This window comes from Lontra canadensis, unplaced genomic scaffold (assembly GCF_010015895.1).
Source record: "Lontra canadensis isolate GAN:19392208 unplaced genomic scaffold, GSC_riverotter_1.0 scaffold9, whole genome shotgun sequence".
Taxonomy (NCBI): domain Eukaryota; kingdom Metazoa; phylum Chordata; class Mammalia; order Carnivora; family Mustelidae; genus Lontra; species Lontra canadensis.
In genome coordinates this window covers 18,475,399-18,500,358 of record NW_022631003.1, presented here as the reverse complement: position 1 = coordinate 18,500,358, position 24,960 = coordinate 18,475,399, and the positions used below count along the sequence as shown (strand labels likewise).

Genomic DNA, 24,960 nt, shown 5'->3' with positions numbered 1-24,960 from the left:
ACCTTTAGTACAATTCATCCGACTTTAAAAGAGCTCTGAAGGAAGAAAAATTTCCATAGAGAAGCTTCTAGCTCCACATTACATTGCACCTAAAGTCTTTCTGTTTTAAATAGGTGCTTCTTTCTGTTTGGTATGCTATCAGTTCTGAGCAAACTGGTCACCTATTTGAGGTATCTGTGACCCGCATTTCTTTGAGAGAACTTGTATTAAGTGTTGGGTATCTGCTTTGGAATTCTTTCAGCCATGTATTTTCTTTTGTGTTTCCTCTGATTGTGAATTCCATGTGGGCAGGTAATATGGCTACTTTCGTTTATGCTATATCCCTAGAGGAGAACCCAGAATGTATTTAGAAAGTACATGTTAATGACTGGTTACCTACTACTGATACTTTTATTTCCAATATTCCTTAGCGATTCCCCAGCAAAGGCTTGAGGTTGCCAATATTTCAGGAGAGGACTCATCGAGCTAAATCCTGATCAACTAGGGACCTTTCAGAGCACCCATGAAGGCTGCTGCTACAAGGTCGGACACGAGGTGGCGCTGTTGCGCTTTATAATGACCCGTTTTCCACCAGGACTGACGTCTCCTTTATACCTGACCATGCGGCAATCACTAGAGGAGGAACTCAGTAAGTAGATCAGTAACAAGTGCAGCTTTTACAGTTTCAGCAGAGGTTTCCTGCTGGCTAGTGTGTGGTGAGTCCCGGAAACCTCAGTGCCCACAGACTTCCCTTTGTGGGGAGCCCGCCCAGACTCCATCCTTTGCTGGCAGCCACGCCCCACCAGTGGGAAGGAGGGACTGAAAAGCATTTCCTTGAGGCTGGCACACCTTGCCATACCCAAACTGATCATTTTTTTTCCCCCTCTGGCTGGGCCAGTTGCATCTGAGAGCAGAGCGGCCGGAGAAGGGACACGGTAGTGGACGGGGATTGGGGGGCAGGAAGGGTGGGAGCTGGATGCCAGTGATGCAGCGAGGGGTGGACCTGGACATTTGGAAAGAAAAGAGGGAGGCCCAGAGTGGGACGGTTGTGAAGGGAAGTTCCAATTTTATGTGAACGAACAATAGTCATCACGTGAGTGAACATGTATTTCTTTGGAAGGAACATCTTGTGGGTTTTGACTTTTATGTATTTATGACTATACAGTATGATATACTGTTGGTGACCGAATTTCTCTAATTCGTCTTCTCTTTTTCTGTGCCTCTTTCCCTTCTCCCTATCCGTCAACCCGGTCCCCATTTTGTCTCCTTTCCTTCCCTTTCATTTCGGTGACCGTGGACTCATTCTGTTAGGAATTTACTAGCCATGTGAGTTTCTCATACATTTCAGACCAAGCTTTCTTCCTGATAGTGAGAGCCATCAGCAGCTGTGGAAATCAAGCCCTAGAGCTCTTGTAGGGTGCAGCACACACATACTGAAATGCACCTGGAGGTGTCCTCCACCTGAATGAACCTCCTCAGCACTCCTCACCCCTGCAAGGGGCCAGCCTGGTCTCTAGTGAGACCTGGGTTTGAGTTGTGTGCGTCCACTTATATACGGATCTTTAAAAATAAATTCAGAACAGCACTGTAAATGCATTTTCTCTTCCGTAGGATTTTAAAGTGTTTTCTCTAGCTTAATTTATTAGCAGAATACAGTATGTAATACATATAATCTACAAAGTTAGTGTTGCTCGACTGTTCATGTTATTGGTGAGGCTTCCGGTCAACAGGCTATTAGTAGTTACGTTTTGGGGGAGTCAAAAGCTATATGCTTATTAGCTGCTGCTTGGAGGATCGGTGTCCCTAAACCCTGCATTGTTGAAGGGTCAACTGTACAGGCAGACTTCAGAGATATTGCGGGTTTGGTCTCAGACCACTGATATAAAGTGAGTATTGTAACAGAGGGAGTCAAATGAAATGTTTGATTTCAGTGCAAACAAAAGTTATGTTTATACTGTACTGTAGTCCAGTAAGTGTGCGATAGAATTATGTGTAAAATAAAAAAAAGGTGCATCCCTTAATTAGAATACTTTATTGCTCAGGCATCAGTTGGTTGAATTTTGCTTTCTTGTGCTGCAAAGATACTGTATTTTTTATGGTTGTTTAAAGTGCCAGGCTCTTGTTTTCCGCTCAGATCATGATCTCAGAGTCTTGAGATAGAGCCCGGTACCAGGCTCCGTACTCAAGCATGGAGTCTGCTTAAAGCTCTCTTTCCTGGACCCCTGGGTGGCTCAGTTGGTTAAGTGTCTGCCTTCAGCTCAGGTCATGATCTCAGAGTCGTAGGTCCCGCAGGTGGGAGCCTGCTTCTCCCTCTGCCCGCTGCTCCCCTTGCTTGTGATCTTTCTCTCTCTTTGACAATAAATAAAATTAAAAAAAAATTATCAGGGGCATCTGGGTGGCTCAATCACTTGGGAACCTGCCTTTGGTTTGGTCATGATTCCCAGGTCCTAGGATCCAGTCCCACATCAGGCTCCCTGTTCAGCCGGGAGCCTGCTTTCTTCCTCTCCTCCCCACCTGTGCTCTCTCTCACTATCTCTGTCACAATCTCTGTCTCTCTGTCTCTCTCTCTCAAATAAATAAATAAAATCTAAAAAAAATTATCATTATTAAAACAAAAAAGACTTTCTTTCTCTAGGGGTGCCTGGGTGGCTCAGTGGGTAAGCATCTGCCTTGGGCTCAGGTTGTGATCCTGGGGTCCTTGGATGGGGATCCAGCCCTGCCTCGTGCTCCCCGCCAAGCAGGGAATCTGTTTATCCCTCTCTCTCTACCCCTTCACACTGCTCGTGCTCTCTCTCTCATGTGTATGCTCTCTTTCTCTCTCTCTCAAAGAAATAAATAAAATCTTGGGACACCTGGGTGGCTCAGTCGGTTAAACATCTGCCTTCAACTGAGGTCATGATCCCAGGGTCCTGGGATAGAGTCCCACATCGGGGTCCTTGCTCATCAGGGAGCCTGCTTCCGCCTCTGCCTGCTGCTCCCCCTGCTTGTGAGCTCTCTCTCTCTGACAAACAAATAAAATCTTAAAACAATAAAAAAAAATGAAATCTTTTAAAAAAACTCTTTCCCTCCCCCTTGTAATATAAAGAAATAAGTCTTTTAAAAAATACTTTACTGCTAAAAACATGTTTAACTGTTATCTGAGCTTTCATCAGGTCCTAATCACTGATTGCAGACCACGGTAACGAATAAAATAATGATTTAAAAAGTTTAAAATGTTGTGAGAATAACCAAAATGTGACACAGAAACACAAGATGAGCAAATGTTGAAAAAAAATGCAAGGTTACCACAAACCTGCAATTTATAGAAAACACAGTATCTGTTATGCATGAGGAAGTGAAATTCAGTAGGACTGCACACACCTGTTTTGCTTCAGGGAGAATTATACACTCTTTTATCACTGTATTAGTTTGCTGGGGCTGCTCTAACGAGGTACACAAGCTGAGTGGCTTGAGCAACAGAAATTTAGTGTCTCATAGTTCTGGAGGCTAGAAGTTCATCTGAAATCAAGCTGTTGGAAGGGTTGGTTCTTTCTGAGCACCAGGAGGGAAAGAGCTGTCCCAGGCCTTTTTCTTTGGCTTGTAGATGGCTGTTTTTTTGTTTGTATGGCTTCCCTCCAGCATATGTGTCTTCAAATTTCCTCCTTTTTTAAAAAAAGATTTTATTTATTTATTTGACAGATAGAGATCACAAGTAGGCAAAGAGGCAGGCAGAGAGAGAGAGAGAGAGAGAGGAGGAAGCAGGCTCCCTGCTGAGCAGAAAGCAGATGGGGGCTCAGGGCAGAGGCCTTTTCCTTGCCTTTCTTTAGCTTCTAAAGTCTGCTTACATTCCTTGGCTTGTGATGCTTCCACCTGCAAAGCCATTTCAAGTCATTCTCACATTCCGTATGTCGGCAGTGACACCTGTGCCTTTTTCTTCCACATTCAGGGTCTTTGTGGTGACATCAGACTCACTGGATAACCCAGAATAATCACCCTGTTTCAAGGTCAGTTGCCTAATTCTGTCTGCAATCTCTATTCCCTTTTGTTATTTTGACACTCTTAAAAAACTAACATATTCATAGTTCTGGAGAATTGGACATAGATGTCTCTGATGGTTGTTACCTGCCAGCCACACTGAGCTTTCAATGACTGGGTTCTCTTTATTGGGTTTATTGTCCTATTTTCACTCTGGGGGATCAATGTTTTACTTGCTATGTGTAGCAGAGAACTACATATCCCTGTTATAGAGACAACCAGCACCCTGCCCAATGATAGAACTAAAGATGTGTTCCCATTGAGCAGAGAGCTGGGCACCCTGATACTTCCTATCTAACACTGTTAGAAACCACTTCCCAGACCTACTGTAATTTTAGCATTACAATTAAATTCTTTATACCCAATTTATTTGTGTAGGTTATTTTTCTCTAAATATTTTTCTTTTGGATCCGATGCTATTTTCATTTTTTTAATTTGTTAAAGATTTAAAGATTTTAAAGATTTAAAATTTGTTAAAGGTTAAAGATGAAGATTTATTTATTTATTTTAGAGAGACAGTGTGAGAGGGGAGTGCTGAGGGAGAGAGAGAATCCAGGTGCACTCTCTCCCAAGTGGGCTGCCTGATGAGGGGCTTGATCCCACAACCCTGAGATCATGACCTGAGCTGAAATCAAGAGTCGGACTCTTTTTTTTTTTTTAAAGAATTTATTTATTTATTTGACAGATAGAGATCACAAGTAGGCAGAGAGGCAGGCAGAGAGAGGGGCGGGGGGGAAGCAGGCTCCCCGTCTAGCAGAGAGCCCAATGCGGGGCTCGATCCCAGGACTCTGGGATCATGACCTGAGCGGAAGGCAGAGGCTCAACCCACTGAGCCACCCAGGTGCCCCAAGAGTTGGACTCTTAACTGACTGATCTACCCTGGCGCCCCCCAGTGTTATAGGTGAAGTTAGTTTTTTTTCATTAAACAAACATGAATTTTGGTATGTGTTATACGCTGGTCTAGGTGGGAAGGATACAGTAATGAAGAAAGAAAGTAGACGAAGGCCTGAAATTCTTGTTCCATGAAGGTGTCTCTCTCTCGCTTCATTCTTGGCCTTCCCACCAGCCTAGGTTTAGCCAGTCTCAATGCCCCACCATACTTCTGACTTCAGATGCCCTCTGCCTGATTCTGGGCTGTGCTAATGAACGGCCTAAAGAAGCTGACCATGCCCTCCAGGAAATTACCAGCTAGTTGGGAAGAAACAGATAACAACAGGCGAACTGATTAAGCACTGAGTAAGCAGGTTGGGTACTCAGTACTCTATATTAGCATATCATCTATTGGACACAGTTTCTAACAAGGAAAATGAAAGTAGAAGGGAATGAGCGCACACCCATCCACCCATGAAGCAGTTACTTGCACCAACTGTGTAGGATGCCGAGTCTGGTCCGGAATGCAGGGACCTGAAATCTGTTTTAAGCTCTGGCACTCTTTTCGTGCTCACTTTTTTATAATTTACCTCAGTGTCATTCATTATCTCCTATTTCTCCCCTACCCCTTAGCGAATGAAGGGTTAATGTAGACTGGGAAACCTCAGGGGAATCTTCCTGGGTTTAAAAAATGAGTCTTTTATTTTTTAATTTCTCACCATTTCTCTCAGTTTCCACCAGGATGATAATGAGGGGATAGGTTAGAATTTAGCTGGGGAGACAGTCACCTCTGGGCAAGAAAGGAAAGTGGGGGTGGGGTGAAGGGGTTCCCACCCATCCCCTGACTTCAGCCTCTTTTCCTGAGCTGACTACTCTTACCTCCTCAGCTCAGGTGGCCTCCACTACTTGCTCCTGCCTAGAACACCCGCTGAGCTGGGCAGGGTAGATCCCAGTGAATGTGACTTCGGAAGGGTGAGTTTTCAAGGAACAGAAGGATCTCCCAATGCTCCTGCCTTCGTTAGCCCTCATCAGTCTCTGTCATGTCCCAACTTCTAAGAATTGTCCCCACCCCGTAACTCAATCTGTTTCCTCAGTTATAATTACAATCTTTCTGGCAGTAGCCATCTAACCATATAGCTAATTTTTAATAATGCCTGTGGTCAAATCAACTTGAAGATAGTGGTGACATTTTTCAAATCTGCGGTTGTAGATTTTTAGGGACTAAATTATTGGCAAGAATTATAAATGAAAAGGAAGTCTGTTTTAATTTTCCTGCTGTAGCTGTTAATCTCCTATAGCCCCACATAGTAAACTGTCCCATTTGTATATATTTAGCAATGGTTTTTAACATGTCAGGTAACAAAAGACAGAAATATGGTGCTATTTCTAGAACACTGGCCTAAATTAAGCTTACTATATGCACGTAATTCTAGGCTATGTTAGAATTCTACTAAGAACAAATTGTAGCAGAAGCTAAAGGTTAAGAAAAAACTGTATCAAAATATACGTTATGGCCATAGGTAAATCTCAATAATGAACATATAATATTCATATTTGAAGCCAGTTTGCTTTCTGGAGAAAGCTTCAGAATTATTAACTTTTGTCTCAACAGTTTTGAATGATTTAAGCAAATATATTGTGTTGGGTAAATGCAGAGTGTTGTGTTGAAGAACTCCAGGAGACAAAATGTATGTTTATATTCATATTATGCTATTAACTGAATGATGAAAAACATTTGTGAAAGGTGATAATTGGAGTTTGGAGAAATTGATCCTAAGCACGTTTTTCTTTTCTCTTTTTTGAAAATATTTTAAAAATTTATTTGAATTTATTTTAAAATGTATTTATTTAAAAAGAGAGAGAGAGAGAGAGTGAGCATGAGCAGGGCAGGAGGAGGGGTAGAGAGAAAGGGAGAAGCCAGCTCCCCATTGAGCTGGGAGCCCAATGCAGGACTCGATCCCAGGACCCTGGGATCATGACCTGAGCTCAAGGGAGATGCTTAACTGACTGAGCCATCCAGGTGCCCCCTAAGCACATTTTTCTGACAGTACTTAGCTATTAGGGCCAGTCGTATGTCAAAGCCCCCCCCCCGCCCCACCCCAGTTTGTATCCTTTGGGTCAATTTCTCCAAATCCCTCTTAAGTCAGTTGGGTCTGGCTTGTCCCAGGCAAGAAAAGCTCCTGTTGGCTCTTGCCCCCATGCTCAGTTGGGGCCCCAGTGTAGTGCTCCTTCTGGCTGGTTAGAGGCTAAGGCAGCAGGAAAGGGCTTGTTGAGCTGAGTAGTAGAGGTGACAGGCTTGCTTATAGTTCAAGGAAGGAGGAGGAAGTCTAAGAAAATGCTAAATATTTATCTTTATTGCCTTGTTTTTCATCAAATTTGTAAGCAGATTCCACAAATCCAGCCAGTCTGGTCTGTAGCTGTCCTGCTTCCTACCTCTGTGGTCTCTTCCTACAGGTTTCAATGCTTGGTCCCTTTAGTTGTTCCGGGGGACTGATGTCTTATTATGAGTCAAAATGAGTTCTGGCAGAGGAAGAAGAAGGAAATAAAGCATCCACTAGAGTATTCTTAAAGCCCTGTAGTGCCTGCAATGAAAACACAGCTGGAATGTGAAGTCTCTAGTCTTCAACCTTGGACACGTAGGGCATAGATTTCCACAGCCTGGTCCAGACATATATACAACCCAAGATCCAGCAGGCAGAAGAAACTATGAAAGTATGTGCGCATTAGGAATTCTAAAAACTAGTATCCTTTTCCTTATCCTCGCTCCTACAAAACTTAACTGAATGACAAGGGGTCAAATCTCCAGCCAGCCTTATGAAGGGTGGAAAATGGTAGCAAAAGAGAACCAGTGGAGATTGAAGACACACAATAGAAGTCTTAACTTAAGTGCTCATTGACTGTTGAAAGACATCTCTCTTGTGTGACTGAGTTTCCTCATTGGTAAGTTGAGGAGGCAAGTTTTTCCTATTGCTTTCAGAGGGCTCTGCTGCTTGTTCAGGATTCTGTGGCATTTCTGGAGTGTGTGATGCCCTCCAAAGCATGCTCCTCAGGCAGAATAAGAAATGGAAGGCAGGGATGCTCTTTTGTTACTTTAGCAGGGAGGTGTGGCTATAGCAGCCCAGAAGGCCCAGCAGTGGTTACTTCCTTTACAGCATGGAAATAGAATGGCTTGTTGATATTGAGAGTTGAACCTGTTGTATTTGCATCTGTTCTTGAAGCCCAAGCATCTCATGTATCACCACCAGGTGACTCAGGTTTCACTGGCTGTGCTACTCGTCCTCACCCACATTCCATTCAATGGTCCAATCTGGAATTCTAGATCAGGAGCATTCACATCTGATTAGATCTCTGATTTATCTTCTGACCTTGGGCCAGTCACCTTATCACTCAGACCTTAGTTTCCACGGATGAAGTTGTTAAGAGAGCTGTAGAGTATTCGGAGGTGGCTTTCTATTATAAAAATGAAGAGGGGTTCCAGGGTGGCTCAGTCAGTTAAGCGTCTGTCTTCGGCTCAGGTAACGATCACAGGTTTCTGGATCAAGTCCCGTGTCAGGCTCCCTGCTTATTGAGGAGTCTGCCTCTCCCTCTCCGTCTGCCACTCCACTAGTTCATGTTCTCTCCCTCTCTCTCTCTCTGTGTCAAATAAATAAATAAATAAATAAATAAATAAAATCTTTTTTTTTTTAAAAAGATTTTATTTATTTATTTGACAGGGACAGATCACAAGTAGGCAGAGAGGCAGGCAGAGAGAGAGAGAGAGGGAAGCAGGCTCCCTGCTGAACAGAGCTCCCGATGCGGGACTTGATCCCAGGACCCTGAGATCATGACCTGAGCCAAAGGCAGTGGCTTAACCCACTGAGCCACCCAGGTGCCCAATAAAATCTTAAATAAAAATAAATAAATAAGAATGGAAATAACTTTGAGGAATATTCCAATTCTGTAGGACTGGGGAAAAAGAAATATTAAGTAAATCAAATGTGATCTTATAATGATCTATAAAGAACCACCCCTTCAATACCACTGCTTTTATCTTTCCAAGTCTGCTTTTCTTGGGCTGATATTAAAATTGACTATTTTAAACTCACTGAGTTAGCATTGGCTGGGGAATGGAGTCAAACTGACTTAAAAATGGAAGCTAATTGCCCTGATACATAGTGAACTCTTGAATTTATTGACAATATACTCTGCCCTGTAGAAACAAGTCAATCAATTACGAACAAGCCTTAATAATGTGTACGTGTATGTGTAATACATGTTTACTCACTTATTAGCAAACTTAAGCATATTTGAACTTTGGAAATTAAAAAACAAAGAGAAAAAAAAATGGAAGCATGAGCTTATGTTAACTACAAACAGATAGCCCATAAAGATCTGATAGTATCAGCATGGCCCCAGGTTGTGGGTTTATAGATATTCAGATAGCATATGAGATAAGTCCCTCACAAAAAGAAATTCATTGAACCTTGGGATAGAACTCTCTGTGCTAGATGGAAATCCTTATTATTTTTACTCTGAGTTATAGGATTTAACAGTGATATTGGGGTTGCTCCTTTGTGGCCTTTGTTTAAACTTTAGTAAAACATATTTTGGGTGTCCAGGGAGCAGTGTTCTCCATAGATTACATGTGCAGAAGCATCTATGTGGATAGAAATTTAGAGATGTCATTCTTTGAATACCATCTCCAGTCCCACCAATACAGGGAAATCTGAGAAGTTAGGCGAACTCAGGCTCATCCAAGAAAGTAAACTGAGTTCTGACAGTAAGAGCTACAGAATGTGGTGTTCTGTGGTCTGTGCATTTATCCAAACATGAGAAGGAACAGTAGTGGCGTTTTAGTATGCTACGGTATTAGATATAGATAGGATGTCTGGCCAGTCTCTATGAGGCAGGTATTGTCCAACCTGTTCTAGAATGAATTTTCTCAGAGACAGAACATTCTGTGATAGCACCAAGTCAGACACAAATTCTGGCCTAACTTTTAGAGGCCACAGAACTGTGAATGTTAGCGTTGACAACAAATGAGACTTGTCCACTGAAAACTACAAAATATCATTGAGGGAAATTAAAGATCTAAATAAGTGGAAAGACATCTTGTGTTCTTAGGTAGGCAGACTTAATATTAAGATGGCAGTACTCCCCAAGTTGATTTATATAGTCAATGTATTCTCTACCAAAATTCCAGATGGCCTTTTTTACAGAAATGGCCAAGCAGATTCTAAAAGTAACATTGGAGTGTAAGGATCTTACAATATCCAAAACAACCATCGAAAAGAGAACGAACTTGGATGACACGTATTTAATGATTTTAAAACTCACTGGAAAGCTAAGTAATTAAGACTGTATACTATTGGTATAAGGATAGACATATAGACAGATTTAAGAGTCTTGAAATAAACTCATACCTATGGCCATTTGATTTACTACATAGTGCTGAAACAGTTTATTGTGCAGACACATTGGATATTCATATGCAACACTAAGACACTGAAACTGTGCTGAAACAACTGGATATCCACATGCAAAAGAATGAAATGGAATGCTTACCTCACAACATACGCAGAAATTGACTCCAAAAAGGTCTTAGACCCAAATGTGAGAACTAAAACCATTATTCAGCCACAAGAAAGAATGAAGTACTGATTTATAGCTACAGCATGGATGTGATGGTTAAGAAATGGAGTTCAGATGGTGGAGAAGTAGGGGGACCTGGGGCTTTCCTCATCCCCCATCATAGCAGTACTGAGGTCTGGTCACTTGGAACATCCAGGAAACCCATCTGAGGATTGGAAGAAGGATTTCCGTAGTTGGAGGGAAATGACGTGGCAGGTGTGAGGTGTATGGAACTGAATTGGGAGACAAAAAAGCTGCCATGCTGCGGAGGGGAAGGACCCCTTTCTGCTGGGAGAGAAAATGGAGAGTGGGAGAGACAGGTTGAGAGTGTGTGGCATCAGGTGTGCACAAGAAGAAAACTTCTCAGACCCAGACTGTGGTGGTTAATTTTATATGTCTATTTGACTGGGCTGTTGAATGTCCAGATATCTGGGAAACGTTATTTCTGGGTGTCTCTGTGAGGATGTTTCTGGAAAGGATTAGCATTTGAATCAGCGTACTGAGTAAAGACCTGCCCTCACCAGTGTGGGTGGGCATCATCATATTTGGGGCAAATATGGTGGAGGAAGGGTGACTTCCTCTCTCTTGAGATGGGACTTCTGTCTTGTCCTGCCCTCCAACATTGGAGCTCCTGGTTCTCTGGCCTTCATGCTTTGGGACTTACACCAGTGGACCCCCGTTCTCAGAACTTCAGCCTCATACTGAATTGTACCACCAGCTTTCCTGACTTTCCAGCTTGCAGACTGTGGGACTACTTGGCCTGCATAACTACATGAGCCAATTCCTATAATAAATCTCCTCTTACATATCTGCATATCTGTGTATATCTATCTATCTACATCTATATATCTTATTGGTTCAATTCTCCAGAGAACCCTAATACAATAGGTGACCTTAAAAACATGGTAAGTGAAAGGAACCAGACACAAAGCTACAGATTGGATGATTCAGTTCATATGAAATGTTCAAAATAGGCACATCCACAGAGACAGCAAGTAGGTGAGTGATTGCCAGGGGCTGGGGGAGTGGGCATCAGGGTGTGACTGCTATTGGTACAGATTTCTTTTGGGGGATGATGAAAATATTCTAAAATTCAAAGCAGTGATGGTTGTACAACTTTGTGAACATAAAAGCCACTGAATTGTATACTTTAAGAAGGATGAGTTTTATGGTATGTAAATTATATCTTGGTCAAAAAGAAAGCAATATTGAAGGTAATTCTAATTTTGAAAAAAAAAAAAAAGAGAGAGTGCGAGAGAGAAAAGAAAAGACCACAGATTTTCAAGGCTCTGCTAGAAAGATGGCATAATGTAAGAAAACAAATTCCAAAGCCACACAACCTGGAAATTCCGAATCCCTGTTACTAGCTGTGTGATCTGGAGCAAGTTACTTAATCTTTCTGTGACCCAGTTTCTTCATCTATATGTGAAGTGCTTAGAACAGCACCTAACACAAAGGGAGCACTATATGAACATTTGTCATTGTATCTACATGCCATCAAATGCACTAGGCTGGAGCGGGAAGCTGTGCTAACCCATAAATGACCATTAAGGAAGGGCACGGCAGGGCAGAGTCCAAAGCAGATGGCTTCACTTGGTTTATTGTTTGAACACTGCTCCGTGTTGACTCGTGGAAAGAAACTAAGTTCAGTGGGAGAGGAGGGAGAGAGAGTATGGGTCCAAGATACAGTATCTATATTTAACTTTTCCTGGGTCCTGAAAAAGATCTAAAACTATGTTAGGAGAGACATTTAGAGGAGGGAACCCGAGAAAGGTATGGTGAAAAGTACTTTAAAAATTTTTGTTGTTCAATTTAGATAAATATTAGGCAAAAATTTTGAGGGTTTTCCTCTGGATTTAGATAATAAACTTAGGATCTTTGTTCTTCCCTTCCTGTCTCTACTGGGGTGTTGTTACCTCTTTCATTACAAAATAAAATCAAACAGCAGTTTCAAGATTTTATTTATTTATTTATTTAGAATGTGGAGGGGGAGGGGCAGAGAGAGAGGGAAGGAGAGAGAATCTCAAGCAGACTCTGTGCTGAGTGCAGAGCCTGTTGTGGGACTCGATTTCATAACTCTAAGATCATGAGCTGAGCCGAAATCATGAGTTGGATGCTTAGTGGACTGAGCCATCCAGGTACCCCCAAGCATATCTTTAAAGTTCATGCCACTGCCACATTTTTATTCCCAAGACAATGAAGAAGCCAGGGCTGTGTCAAGTATTTCTAACAATATTCACGTCCCTTTGTTTTAAACTACTTTCTGCATCCTTGTAGGGTGCATTTACTCTTCCTAACTTTTCTGTAGATCCGATTCTTTCTGTCAACATGTAGCAAAGAAGGACTAGATTATGCAGCCATTTTGAGGTGATGGTAGAAGGTATTAGATTTCTTACTTAAAAGGATGGAGAAAAACTAAGTTGTCCATCTTTCCTTTGGTTTTACACTTCTGAATTCTCTTCTATGTGAATATATGTTACATTGCTTCAGATCATAATTTTCATTTCTTGGATACTAAATAAATAATTCTAATGCCTTATATTTTTACGTTATATGCTTCATGATGCTTTGTATATAAACCTCTGACAAAGAGATGTTAATTGGCATATGTAAGGTCACACACAAGATGGGGCTAACCCAGGGCGGTAACTGAGATCTCATATCCCCTTTGCCTGTATGAGCAGAGGATCCTTTTTTTTTTTTTTTAATATTTTATCCATTTATTTGAGAGGAAGAGAGCACTCATACACAGAGGCAGAGGGAGTGGGAGAAGCAGAATCCCTGCTGAGCAGAAAGCCCTATATGAGGCTCAATCCCAGGACTCTAGGGTCATTACCTGTGCTGAAGGCAGATGCTTAACTGACTGAGCCACCCAGGTGCCCTGAGGATACTTTCTTTTCATTCTACATTTCTCCTAGAACTTGATATTAAGAAATAATCTAGGTGAGAAAAATATGACCAGTTCTAGGGCAGAAGGCAGCTGAAGCCAAGGTGAAGATTAATGCCAGAGCCTCATTATACTTGCTAGTATATAACCATGCTAGTATAGAACTAGTATTATTTAATGTTCATATGATCCCAGGTTTTTCTCTAAAGGCCATCTCATATATGCATTAATCTGTCTTCTTAAAAATTATTGGCATCAATATATGAGAGAAGAAAAAGTATGATCAACAAATGATGGAACAATGAGTAGAATTGGCCTGAAATTTCTGAAATACCAAAGACTTAACAGCAGCTTAACCCTATTTCCCAATCATTTACTATCAAAAAGTTCTAACTGTGGGCTGCAAGGATACTTCAGAAGAAAGGGCCCTAGGCATGTGGGGGCAGGGGGAAAGGGGGAACACGATAATTCTACCTTAGACCTCTGAAATCCATTAACTTTCTTTTAGTCTAAAATTTTAAGTCCTGTTGTATCTTTTATCTTATTTGTCTTGCCAGAATGTCTCTGATTAGGCGGTTCAAGGATTATGATCCATTATTTTAAGGATTAGAAGTTAAACCCAGGGATGTGATAAAACTTGCCCAAAATGACAGAGTCAGAGACAGACAGAGATAATGTTAAAAACATGGATGCCAATTTAGAACTTTATTAAACTAGGGCCTGATAAATTTTAAATCTGACTACATTACTTTACCGACTAACATAAAAAAGCCATTTATTAAAAACTTCAGCTGAATGTAAAATTGAGCGTAAAATTAATGAACTTGAACACAAAATTAATATATTTATAGTAGTCCATTGTCCAGTTGCATGAAAATTTGACATCCCTCTTTGTATTCGTTAGGGTTTTCCAGAAAAAATAGGATGAACAGAACATTTGTGTGTCATCTATCTATGTAGCTACCATCCATTGAGATTTAGTTTAAAGACTTAGTGGATAGTTGGCAAGTCCAAAATCTTCAGGGTAGGTGAGCAGGCTGGAGACACAGTGAAGATATGCAGTTTAAGTGCAGTATGATGGCAGAATTTCCTCCTCTTTTGAGGAGGTCAAAGATCTTCAACTGATTGGGTGAGGCATACCCATATTATGAAGGGTAATCTCCTTTACTCAAATTTCACTGACTTAAATGTTAATCTCATTTAAAAATTCCTTCACAGAAAGATCAATGTTTGATGAATTATCTTGGTACCATGGCCTAGCCAAGCTGACACATAAAATTAAGCATAACCATCTTCTTGATGAAAATTTTTATTTCTACTTTTAATTTTTTTATTGTAGAAAATTTCAAAATTATACAAAAGCAAATAGGTAGGGTGGTAGGATGACTACCTATGTATTTAATAACACAAATTTAATGATTTTCAACACCTGGCCAATCATTTTTCATATTTATCTCTGCACACTTCCATTGCTTAAATCCTGGGATTATTTTGAAGCACATGCCTATTTCTGCTTTCAAAATAAATAAATAACAGTACAATAATATTTTTTTTTGCATGTTCAGACGCATCTTCCATTAAAAAAATCCTCTTAAGGGATGCCTGGCTGGCTCAGCTGGTGGCGTGTGTGACTCTTGGTCTTAGGGTTGTGAGTTTGAGCTCCACGTTGGGTATAGAGATTACTTAAAAATAAAATCTTAAAAAAATCCTTTTATAATTGACTCTTGGGAGAGAAATTCCTGGGTCAAAATTATGAATGTCATTAAGGCTCTTTTCTTACACGTTGCCAAATTTGTTTCCATAACTGTAGAAATTTAGATTCCCTGTGGTTCTTCAGAGTCTCAGAATTCTCTTTCATTTTTTCCTTCTTAAGTGGATAGGCAAATATATTTGCATCTTGTTTTTACTTGAATCTGTATTATTTAATTACTAGTTAAGGTAAACATCTTTGATCTTACATTACCCTTCTTCCATATTTGTTAAATATTAACATTTTAGTTCGGTGTGTTGATTTTCTTTTGTTTTTCACTTTTCATGACCATTTATTTATTGTCATCTTAGTAATTTTCTTACTGTAGTTACTAAGTTACATAGAATTGTTTTTATTCATTGGTTGATCCTTTCTTTGTGATTTTTTTTCCCTATTGGAAGGTATCTTCTCACTCTCTCTCTATTTAAAAATATTTACTTATTTGAGAGAGCGAGCACAAAAGCAGGGGAAGGGAGAAAGACAAGTGGACTCTAGGCTGAGCCTGGAGCCTAGTGGGGGCTCAATTCCATGGGAGGGGGTCACTACTGGAGCTGAAATCCCAACTCGGGCGCTCAACCAACTGAGCCACTCAGGCGCCCTAGGAGTCTTCTCTTTTAGACTTATCAAATCCTCACCAATCCAATATAACTTACACTGTTATTTTTTGTTTCTTAAAACATATAATCATTTTTACAACTAAAATTTAATTTTGCATAGGAATGAAGGATGGAAATTATTATTGCCAAACAAGTAACCATAATATGCATATTATGCATAATCCACATAATGATAATCAATCTTAATAGTTCTCAACCTAGCTGTAATTTAGTATCTCCTGGGAAACAGTCCCTTTTTTCAGTGGTGATAGAAATCATAATTATGGGATTCATAATCATCACAATCTCTTCCAAGATCCACATATATAAATGTTTTGATAATAGATGTTTTGTTTTCTTATTCAGAGTTATAGATGCTTAATGATTGGTACAGCTACTCCCCAGCCTGGGACATAGGTGAAGGGGGGAAGAAGGGAGGAGAGACTGCGACGTATTGACTGTTTGTCATGGGTTGGGCACTATACTAGGTTTTTTACATAAAGTATCCTGTAGAGCTTTCAAATGCCTTGACAGATAGATATTATGGTCTCTAATTACAAGTGGAAAAACAGGCCCAGAAAAGTGAGAATGACTTATATGCAGTTATGATGAATGGTGGACCTGAGATTCAAATAGAAGTCTGATTCCAAATCTCCTTCTCTTACCACTATCCCACAGGGAATTATAGTTAGGGTAGGGATAGGAATGAAACTTGAGAGTTTCTGGGGCTTCTGTGATATGGGTCAGAAGATGCTGGTCTGAAGGAGTCTTCAGAATTTGAGAGGCAAGGTGGTAGAGCTGCTTGAGGGGACTTGCTGGTTGCCCTGCCCTCTGGTGGGATTCATTTCTTGCTGCTCTCTGTGGTTCTTCGCTGCCCTCAGGAGAGAAAGAGGCGTCCTGCTCCCTAAATGAGGAAGGGAAGGCATGGCAAGTTCTGGTATTATGCCTCTGGATGCTTGATGAATAACCTATCAAGCCAGACCAGGACCTCAGACCTCTGACTCTGTTATCATAGCACCAGCTCTTTGCTGATTCCATGTCTCATAATTTCCAGAATGCTTAGCTCTGCAGCATGTTGACCCACTCCTGAAGAGGGACTCTGCTGTTTGCTCCTTGAGGTGCAGAATGACATTCCCAGAGGCATCTTTTTCATCTTGCCAGGCCTTTGTTGTTGTTTACCTAGGATTACCTTCTATGTATAGAATCTTTAGAGGGACACACCCTGGATGACACGGCCTTGAGGTAAACGGCAGTCGAGCTGATTTCCTGATTGTGAAATCGTCTGCCCATTTTTCTCTCTGCCTGCCTGGGTCTGGGACTCATTTATTAGACCATGAGAAAGTGTGCATGTGTGCGTGTGCACACGTGTTCCTTCAGTCTTTCACAAAATGTCTTCCTTCTGTCCTGTTCAGTGTGGCTCTCCTCTCTGCCAGAGGGCAATGTACTAGGATAGGCTGGGGAAGTGGCAGAGCAACAAAGGGCTTCTCATTTATGGGGGAAACTGCCAAGATTTTTAAAGTACCAGAAGTCTCCCCACCACCCTGAAAGAAAAAGTCTAGCAGAGTGACGGGGACTGATCCTTGGAAACACACTGTGACTGACGACAGTAGCAGAGAGGTGTTTGAGAGAAGCCCCCAGCAGGTGTCTTCTGGTGTGTCCATAAGGTAGGAGAAAGGGCACGCAGATGGAACAGAAGCAATTCTGTGTTTAGGGGTGGGAGGTAGTTATGTGTCCTTGGCTTTTCCCTGATTGAGAAGCCTTATCCTGGACTGGGGAAATGGTTGTTCATTAGTGATCTCAGGAACAGAAAACGGTCAGTGGGAGAATATCTAATTTGAAATATATATGTTATTTTTGGGCTTTTGAGGTTCAAATGTGGTAGATGGAGAATAATGGAATCAAGAATGTGCAAAATAGAATGATCCTTATAATAAAAATAATATGTCTTGAATTTGTACAACACCTCAAAGGAAATAAAATGTAATCTCTGTAATCATATTTAAAATCTGATGGGGCATGTAGTGTTACTGTAATTCTTACCTAGATGTTAGGGAGCCTGTCTTGCAACACATTGCTCCTCTATAAAGCAAATTTTTTGGGCAGTACCAGGATGGAAGTTAAGCTTTCTTGTCTCTACCCGTGTAGCACATGCTTTAGGAATTCCTGTAGATATGTAAAAATAAGAAAAGTTGATAACACTTAAGCTCATTGTTAAAAGAAGGTCAGGACCTTTGTTTTTTGTTTTTGTTTTTAAAGATTTTATTTATTTATTTGACAGAGGGAGATCACAAGTAGGCAGAGAGGCAGGCAGAGAGAGAGGAAGGGAAGCAGGCTCCCCACTGAGCAGAGAGCCCGATGCAGGGCTTGATCCCAGAACCCCGGGATCATGACCTGAGCCGAAGGCAGAGGCTTTAACCCACGGAGCCACCCAGGAGCTCCAGAACCTTTGTTTAAACAAGGCCAGGATTCCCAGACACCACAGAAGACTCTCTTCCAACCATTTGTAAGTGCATTTCAAACTCCGGGTTTCTAGGAAAGTGAGGGAGGCTGAAGATCAGAACAACCAAAATCCTTCAGCATCTGAGAAGAACAGGAGGACAAGGGATTCCTTCTGGGTAACCTCCCCCTCTCTTTGTCTCATCCACACTAGCTGGTATCATGCTGCACAAGGCAAGTTATCGACACTGGTCAGGTTTTCTGGATTGAAAGAGTGTCTTTCAATGTGCCTTTCTCTTTACTCTTTGTCCTCTGACCAGTGTGCTTCAAGAGAAAGGTGGAGGTTTGGGTGCTGCGTGGTGTTCTACCCCTGAGGCCAGTGCCCTGTGTCCTGGGAGTTCTAGCCCCTTCCTGACCCTCATGCTCTCAGTGAAAGATTGCTAGTTCTGGAAGCTAGACCCTTTTTCTCAAAAAGCAGAAGGTAGAAAAAGGATTGAGATGAGATCCAGGAAAGTGAGCAAACAAAGAAAATGATCCAGGATTCTATGATCTGGTGAGTCCTGGGAAAAGTTTCTGATGCTACTTTTATTTTCTGAAACGTTTTGAAGACAGACATGCAGACATTGTCTGTGCCCCTGTAAGATCTTGGAGAACTACTCACCTGCCCTTCCCAAATTATGTTGTATTTGTTGGTGAAGTTTGGTTTCAGCATTATGCTTTCTGTGATTCTTTTGGATTCTGACATAATTCTTTTTTGACACTGTTGGTCTTGTCCATTTGAATGACAAGTACAGATGTGTAGTAAAGTAGTTTAAGGAATATTGGGTCTGTAATTAATAGACTGGGTCATGAAACCTTGCTGTGTCATTTACTTGCTTTTTTGTGTTTTAATTTTTTTTAAAGTTTTATGTATTTATTTGGCAGAAAGAAAGAGAGCACATGAGCAGGGGGAGCGTTAGGCAGGGGGAGAAGCAGATTCCCTGATGAGCAAGAAGCCATATATGGGCCTTGATCCCAAGACTCTGGGATTGTGACCCGAGCCAAAGGCAGACGTTTAACCGACTAAGCCATCCAGGCACCCCTGTTTTAACTTTTTTTTTTAACCCTGGTGTATTCAAAACATGATCTTGCTGAGCTGCAGTTTCCTCATTTCTGAGAAAATGCCTAACATAATACCTGGGACATTGTGGTTGCTCAGCATATGTTTATTAAAGCTGAAAATAGGAAGGACAGCTTGCTCTTCAAAATGTTAAAGATTAAGTCATTTTGGAATCCTGTAGATAGAGCTGAGCAGTTCTTTTCTATCTCATTTCCAATTTAAGATGTTCATTCCAGTAAATGGTTTTTGGTTTTGGTTTTGGTTTGTTTTGCTAGACAGCTCAAGGGTAGGGATGAAGGGGGAGGGGAAGAGAAGGTGAGTGAGGTAGAAGGTGGGATGCCTCAGTCTGGGGGCTGCCACTTCTATATATTTTACTCTCCTCACCTGAGGCCTTTGAGCTGTCTGCCTCATAGCCCACAGCTATTAATAGCTCCCTTACCCAGCGTGGCATCCATCTGGGCGGATGGGTCGCTTGTCTTCATAAAAAACATGGCTGGCAGACCCACTTGTGTTGACACACAGATGAAAAGTTTGAGGGTGAGGCTGGTGTAACATTAATCATATCTTATGGGAACGGGGCCAGGTGTTATACAGAGTTCAGCTGAGGAATTTCTCACAACACGTAGGCAGATGGAATACAGAAGAATGGACCTAATTCTTAAAGTCTATTTGTAGATGTATTTTGGTTAAGAATTTCTTCTGGACACTTCTGAGTAAATTGCTGACTATATCTGGGAGATTATATTGTGCTCACTGGACAGAAGTGTTGCTAGTAGGAGTTGTGTTATTCTTGCAAATAGAATTGTGTTTGTGTGTAATGAAGCAGGTACAAAGATGTGGCATAGTGTTATGCTTGCATTGTGCCTACGTATAAGAGTTTGGAGAGTTTGGGGCGCCTGGGTGGCTCAGTGGGTTAAAGCCTCTGCCTTCGGCTCAGGTCATGATCCCAGAGTCCTGGGATTGAGCCCTGCATCGGGCTCTCTGCTCAGCGGGGAGCCTGCTTCCCCCTCTCTCTGCCTGCCTCTCTGCCTACTTGTGATCTCTGTCAAGTAAATAAATAAAATCTTAAAAAAAAAAGAGTTTGGAGAGTTTATGTTCATAGTTAGCTTCATTTCAGTTATAACCATTCACTTGTCTGGTCTCCAGACTGTAATCTTGCAAAGATTTGTGCTGAACTTTACCCCCCATTTCACTCTCATTTTCTTCCTATCATATCTCCTTCTTCATTGTTCTATTTCCTCCTCTAGAGTCTCAATTCAAGAAGGGAGCTGAACTTTTCAGTATGCCAACAGAAAGCCAGAAGTGGTTGAGAAGAGAGAAAATAAGGAATGATAACCACAAATGAGGCGATAATATTGTTTTAATTGGAGCCCTACCTGAGGAGATTTGGCACTGTTAGATGTAGGTATACGTAAGCTATAGGCAAGCTGTGTACATATTTTCCAACCATTAAATGGAATTATCAGAATAAACAATTTCCCAACTTTACTGGATCCTTGATTCTAATGGCTTGAATCTAGTAATACATGGCATAGGGAGAGAACTGTGGGATAATGTTTTATATATGTAAGGACTTCTTCTCTTATAGTCTAGGTAAGAGAAGGAGTAGCCAACGTACATTTTTTCTTTTCAAAGATTTTATTTTATTTTTTTTAAAGATTTTTTTATTTATTTGACACAGAGAGAGATCACAAGTAGGCAGAGCAGCAGGCAGAGAGAGGGGGAAGTAGTCTCCCTGCTGAGCAGAGAGGCCGATGCGGGGCTCAATCCTAGGACCCTGAGATCACGACCTGAGCCGGAGGCAGAGGCCCAACCCACTGAACCACCCAGGCGCCCCTCAAAGATTTTATTTTTAAGTAATTTCTACACCCAGCATGAGGCTCCAACTCACAACCTTGAGATCAAGAGTCTCATGCTCTGTGGACTGAGCCAGCAGAGTGCCCCTACATTTTTGTCTTAACACAAGGAGAAAACTGTAATCTAGATGTAATCAAAGGGGATAGAGTATTAGCCATATGCACATAAATGTTGGTCAAGAACACTGATAGGTTAGAATCTAACGAAGAGGAAGAGTCATCCTAGAAGGTTCTGGCATGAAGGCATGTCTTTTTTCAGGTTGACACAGGGGGCAGGCAAAGTGGTGTGGTAACTGAATATTTTGTTGCAGAGAGGAAAGCAATGGAGAGGAATATTGTTGCTACAAGTGAATATGAGCATCTTCTAATAGAAGTGCTTTGGTGGGCTCTAAAGGTGGTAAGGCTTCCTGTGTAGGCTTCCATGCCCCTGGGGGCAGGAATGCCTGGTGTGTTTACCTTAAAAATTCTAGACTCATTTTATATATTCCATATGTCCATAGCCAAACTGTAACAGTTGGAAAGAGCTTATTGCACAAATGCCTGGAAAGCAGTCTGCGAGTGGCCCTCACCATAGCCACCCCCCCCGCCCACGTTTGTTTCCCTGCTCCAGCATCCAATTACATTGGGCTTCTAGTTGTTAACTACACCCAGCTTCTTCAAAGTATCCATGCCCAAATAAAACTACACAAATGAACCTTGTTTGGGAAATGTAATAGGAGGTCATAGTGTATCCAGATGACCACCCTGTGCTCTGTAATAAGTGTGGCATGCAGGTGCAAGGGGATAAGCAGGGATTTATTTGAGTCACTGGGTGTGGGTGGGTATGTTTGGCCGCATGCCTGTTGTTGTGTTTGGCCTGCCATGAGCAGTTCTAGCAGGATCCGTGTGCACATTGGCCTTTACATTTCTTCCTGCGGTAGGTAGTAGTGGGTGTGTAGTTTGGTTTCTGGGCGGAGCTTGCAAGTTGGAGCTGGCTGCTGACCGACTTTTTTTTCTACTTGTACTGTGGTTAGGAGAGATTATGTCCACGGACACTCCTGGGAAAACCAAACTCGTTAAACTGGCTGCTACCTAAATGAACACAGTTACATCTGATAGTGCACTAAAGGGAAGTAAGAGCAAAGGAGAACAAGAATGAGAATGGCGGTGAGAAATTTCCAAGCAGCTTTGGAATTCTCCTGACCGTGCTAATGTCTTATCATTTAAGATCCTCTCCTTCTCTACCATCTCAAAGCTCCCTGATTCCTGCCCTAGCACCAGTGCTATGGTCTGTGTGATGTGGAAACTTTCCCAAATGCCTTTCACCTTGCCTTCTTGGGTTATAAACTAGAAGAAGATGGACATTGTTATCTTCTAATTCACTGACTTTGTAGATCTCTTGTTCTGCAAAAGTCCACAAGGTGCCTCTCCTTTCCCAGGTCTTCCTCTTGCCTACTCCTCTGTATATATGGGCTTCTGTCAACCAGCTGCACACCTGTCTTTCTTCTGAGTAATAAGAAAATTGTCTACTTCTCGTCTCACAGTACAAGCTCATGGAGCTCCAAGAAGAGTGAGAATGGGGGTGAGGCTGAAACTGGAAGACTTTATGTATGTGTTTCAGGCACTAAGAGACTCTGCCTCAATAAGTCGTATTGTGGTTCCTAGTATTAACAATAAAGCACAACATGTAATAGAAAACCACATATATGGTATAGAGCACATATGTACAATATAGTGTTCTGCAATTCTGATTTGTAAAATTTTTCTTACTAGCAAATCACTATAAAACTAGATCACATACTTAGGATGACCTGGACAGTTTAAAAAAATCACTTTTTTTTTCAGATTAGTCAGAATTAATTAGAATCAGGGAAGACTTTTGTTAACCAAAAGCAAAATAAAGTTTGTAGACATCTATAATATATCTATCTACAAGCTTACATATATGTGTGTATGTGTGTGTATACGTATGTATGTATAGACATCAGTTCTCTTCAGAAAGAGCAAACCGGGTTTTGGGAGCTGTAATTTCATATATATGCTGACCATACAGTTAAAATTGATGCACCTAAAGAATCTGTGGCCCAGTAAGCAAGAAGCTAGTTTCCTTGGAGGACAGCTGTGAACTGAATAAAAGGAGAAGGATGGGGTGGGAGAAAGATTTTTATGGTATATCACTTTAGTTTTTTTTTTTTTTAGTTTTGAAACTTATGAATATATATATATGTATATATATATATATTTTGTTTTTTTTTAAGAGAGAGACACAGAAGATGGCTTGGTTCTGGAACTCCCTTTAATCTACATACTAGTAGGAATGAATGCCTGTGTCTGTCTAAATATAATGACCAGAGGAAAATCCAATTAAAAAATAAGGGATACACCAAAAAAAAAAAAAATTAAACCTGCTTAGGAGTATAGGGGATGTAGATCAATCCTGCCGACCACAAATGCTCACACAGGTGGTGGGAACGGTGAATTTGATCATTGGAGCAGGGGTCTTGGGTAGGAGGGGAAACTTTAAAATAATTTGAGAAACAATGGCATGAGAGGATAAGGCCAGATCAGGGCTATATTTGCTGTATAGTAAGAAAGACAAAAATGCTAGGAAAAAACAAAGTTCTTCACACTTCAAATTCAGGTAGATGGACAGAGATGAATGGATGACTCAAAAAGTTCCAGGTAGCCATGTACTTAATAGCTAATGATTTTTTAAATTTAATTTTTTTAAAGATTTTATTCATTTATTTGATAGACAGAGACAGAGAGAGAGGGGGAACACAAGCAGGGGGAGTGGGAGAGGGTGAAGCAGCCTCCTGGCAGAGCAGGGAGCCCAATGCGGGGCTTGATCCCACGATTCTGGGATCATGACCTGACCTGAAGGCAGAAGCTTAACGACTGAGCCACCCAGTAGCTCCCCTAATGACCTTTTGAGGGGTCTTAAAATTATCTGCATGCTCCGTTTTATTTTTTTCAGAATAACTCCATTCTTGGGAATTATTCTCAGTGGTGCTCTGTGCATTCTCTGAGGGCCAAGCAAAGGAGTGGACAGCTGTGTGGCCTGGGAGATGAGAGGGGCATGGCACGAATACTACTGGAATGCAGTCTCAGTGACAAGCTGTGTGGTAAGGGCAGACACCAGAGATGCCTATCTTCTGATTCCAGGATGACAGAGACTAAGGTCTGCATAGATTCCAGAAGGAGGATGAGTTGACTACTAGTAGAAATGAAGACAGTGTCCATAAAGGAATGGGCACTAGAGGTCATTGTCTTTGAAGAGGGACAACTGCCAGTCAGAGATCCAGAGGCTACATACTTCATCCTACATCACCTCAGCCCGAAAAATGAGAGATAAGACATAGAGCGCACTTGATAGACTGAGATGTGGGGACACTGGGGTTTCTGATTAGAAAGCTGCTCCCAATAATGGTTCCATTGTATGGAAATGGAGGGGAAGAAGGAAGGGATGATCATCTCATGTATGAGGAGCTGAGGACTGGTGGGTAGGGGAGGTTGTGTGGATGTGAGATTGGGGTTCTTCTGCAATCTCTCCTCTCCCTGCTTGATTTCCTACCCAGTTGTCCGGGAGCAGCAGTACGAGATTATCATCATCCCAACCATCCTGGTTGGCATCTTCCTTATCCTTCTTGCTGTCATCCTGTGGCTTTTTATCAGAGGTCAAAGAGCTCAACAACAGTTTCCTGGACTCCAAGGTAAAACTCAGACTGGGGCTGGGAGGAGGGCCAGGGAAGATGGAGATGACAAAAAGGAAGACCCACATCTCAGTAAGCCCAAGTCTAGAAGGTGAGGTCCTTGCTACGGGAGAGGAAGTATGGGTCCTGTCTTGTGGAGTTGAGGAAAGGTGAGCTCTTCTCTAGGAATTC

General features: G+C 41.6%; 1 protein-coding gene across 6 annotated transcripts in view; it reads left to right on the top strand.

The window, feature by feature from the left end:
* Positions 1 to 845: 845 nt before the first annotated feature.
* STYK1 (serine/threonine/tyrosine kinase 1) overlaps positions 846 to 24,960 on the top strand; it is a 37,897-nt gene continuing 13,782 nt past the window's right edge. Inside the window, exons 1-5 of one of the 6 annotated variants that reach the window (XM_032854997.1) lie at positions 16,778 to 16,948; positions 18,463 to 18,695; positions 20,489 to 20,642; positions 24,054 to 24,201; positions 24,655 to 24,789. In XM_032854997.1, the coding sequence (XP_032710888.1) occupies positions 24,156 to 24,201; positions 24,655 to 24,789 (181 nt within the window). In that variant the 5' untranslated portion in view covers positions 16,778 to 16,948; positions 18,463 to 18,695; positions 20,489 to 20,642; positions 24,054 to 24,155. Of the gene's footprint in view, positions 915 to 1,743; positions 1,866 to 16,777; positions 16,949 to 17,090; positions 17,371 to 18,462; positions 18,696 to 20,488; positions 20,643 to 24,053; positions 24,202 to 24,654; positions 24,790 to 24,960 lie in introns of those variants that run through there. The other 5 variants (XM_032854993.1, XM_032854995.1, XM_032854996.1 and 2 more) reach the window with 5 other exon arrangements.